The 2,244-nt window shown below is 57.9% G+C and overlaps 1 protein-coding gene across 1 annotated transcript; it reads right to left on the bottom strand.

Annotated features, from left to right (window-relative positions):
* Positions 1–207: 207 nt before the first annotated feature.
* Positions 208–1,563, bottom strand: GPR27 (G protein-coupled receptor 27). Its single transcript, XM_015411445.1, has one exon. The coding sequence runs from the start codon at positions 1,519–1,521 to the stop codon at positions 373–375; it is 1,149 nt and encodes a 382-aa protein (XP_015266931.1). The 5' UTR covers positions 1,522–1,563; the 3' UTR covers positions 208–372.
* Between the last annotated feature and the right edge of the window lie 681 nt (positions 1,564–2,244).

Below are 2,244 nucleotides of genomic sequence, written 5' to 3'. Positions count from 1 at the left end.
AAAATAATACTTTAGTATAAAATTGTATTTTGGCCTTTATCAAATCTTACATGAATAAACTTGTTTAGCCTTTATCAAAACCAGCAGGGTTTTAAAAAAAATGAAAAAAACACAAAATTATGGCCTTTTAATCCATATCAGAATAACTTTCTGCAAGTGTTAGAAGCAGCCAAGAAATTTGGAGTCCTGTGTTATAAGCCCCCCCAAACTCCCCAAATCCACATGTAAATAAATATCCTCTTAGAACCCAACAATGGGGGTCCCATACAACAGTCAAAGTGTCTTCTTGAGATAACAATCTTTCAAGTGCATATACCAAAAGAAAAACATAGGAATGTATCTTTTTTTCTTGAAAAAAAGAAATGAATAAAACTACATCCCAAAATTCTTCAGATCACACAGAATAGTGCCTTGGGTGTTCTGTATGCTTTGGCAGCAGACAAAATGAGCTCTGAAACAGACTCTGAGCTCTTTGTTGAAAATGAAGCAGAGGATGGGGTTGACCCCTGCTTGAGCAAAGGTCATCCAGACAGAGGTGGTCAGATAGACTTGGGGGATGGCGCTGGCCTTGATGAAGACACGCAAGTAACACGCCACGATGTAAGGGGACCAGAGCAGCAGAAACAGAAGAGTGATCATGTAGAACATCTTACAGATCCTCTTCTCCGTTTTGAACTCCTCCAGGACCAGCAGCCTCTTGATCTGGCTATGGGTGGTATTCTGTCTGATGCCCACCAAGGTAGGAGGGGTCGGACCCCGGCCAAAGCCAGCCGTCCAGTTCGCAGCTGCTTGACCAGTGGCCCCGGGGCCATGGAAAGTCCAGTTCTGGCTGATGGCTGGCACCAACTGAGCAGGTTTCATCTTGCGATGGCTGTGGATGAAAAACAGGAGTTTGACATAGACCAGGTGGGTGGCAGCAATGACAGTGGCAAGCATGAGCATGAACCCCAGGGTATCGTTGGCCTTGACATAGCGGTGCTCAAAGATGCATTGCTCCTCCTCCCGGATGAACTTGTAGGTGCCCACGTCGAAGACCGGAGGGAAGGCCATGGCCATGGAGAGAGTCCACACCATACACACCACAGCCAGGCAGGTCCAGCCTGTCATGCGCTTGGCATAGAAGCGGTGGTGTGCAATGGCCATGTAGCGGGTCACGCCCACACAGAAGAGCAGAAAGGCAGCATGGAAGCAGAAGAGCACTGCCAGGAAAGCCAGCACCTTGCAGCTGAGCGGACCGTGAGGCCAGGAGCCTGCCCCACTGTGCACGGAGAGCATGACGAAGGGGAAGCAAGCCAAGGAGCGCAACCCGTCGGCCAGGCAGAGGTCCAGGAGCAGGTAGTAGGGGGCCCGGTGGAGATGGCGATCCTTCAGAATGAGCCAAGCAAAGAGTACGTTGCCAGCCAGGCTGACGCAGAGGATCAGGCCCAAGGTGGTCAGCTTGAGGCCAGAGGCGCTGAGGAGGCCTCCCGGGCTGGGCAGGTGGGGGCTGCTGCTACTTCCCAGCTCGCTGGCGTTCGCCATCTAGCGAGGCTGACGGCGGTCCGCTTCCTCCCCAACACACATGCACAGGGGAAGGGGGGAAGGGGGGAAGGTGGGGGCGGGCGGGATAGAGACGAGCTGGCTTCGCCTTCGGCAGTCAGTCACCGCCGCCGCCTCCTGCCTGGCTCCTCCACATGGCGCGCTCGCCTAGGAAACAGCCCGGAGGCGGCGCCGCCACCGCCGCTGCTGCTCCTTTCGCTTCCCCCGGAGCCCCCGGCCGAGCCCGTCCTCATCGCCACGCGCCGGAGCACGGGAAAGCCCTCCTCGCGCTCGCTCCCCCTGCTCTGCTCTGCAATCTGCTCGCCGCCGAGAAGCCGCCAGGAGAGCGGATGCCGCCCTTCCCGCCAAGCAGCGGCCGGATCAGGCGCGGGCGGCGCGTCTCGCAGCAGGCGCCCCCATTCCGGCATGCTGCGCCCAGCTTCGCCGCCGCCGTCCTCCTCCTCGTCCTCCCAATCGGCAACGCGGACGCCGCTCACCACCAGGCTCCGGCTGCTGCTCCGGCAGGGTGCGGCCGTCCAACTTTAACAGGCTCCCCGCCGCCCTGCAGGAGACAGGCGGCGGGAGAGGCTCCCCGGCAGCCTCCTGCCCTGCTGCCCAGGGACCCGCGGCTTCTCCTGCTGCGGCTCGGCCAGCATCGTGCCTTTTGTTGCACGCCGGCCGCGCGATCGCCGCCGCCGCCGCCGCCCTCCTCTCTTCCTATTGTCT

The sequence above is a fragment of the Gekko japonicus genome, unplaced genomic scaffold (assembly GCF_001447785.1).
Source record: "Gekko japonicus isolate JY-2015 unplaced genomic scaffold, Gekko_japonicus_V1.1 scaffold3819, whole genome shotgun sequence".
Taxonomy (NCBI): domain Eukaryota; kingdom Metazoa; phylum Chordata; class Lepidosauria; order Squamata; family Gekkonidae; genus Gekko; species Gekko japonicus.
This window is presented reverse-complemented; position numbering and strand designations above follow the sequence as displayed.

Bases quoted from the DNA above. Each gene is read 5' to 3' on its own strand.
- GPR27 (XM_015411445.1), bottom strand. From the start codon at position 1,521: ATGGCGAACGCCAGCGAGCTGGGAAGTAGCAGCAGCCCCCACCTGCCC.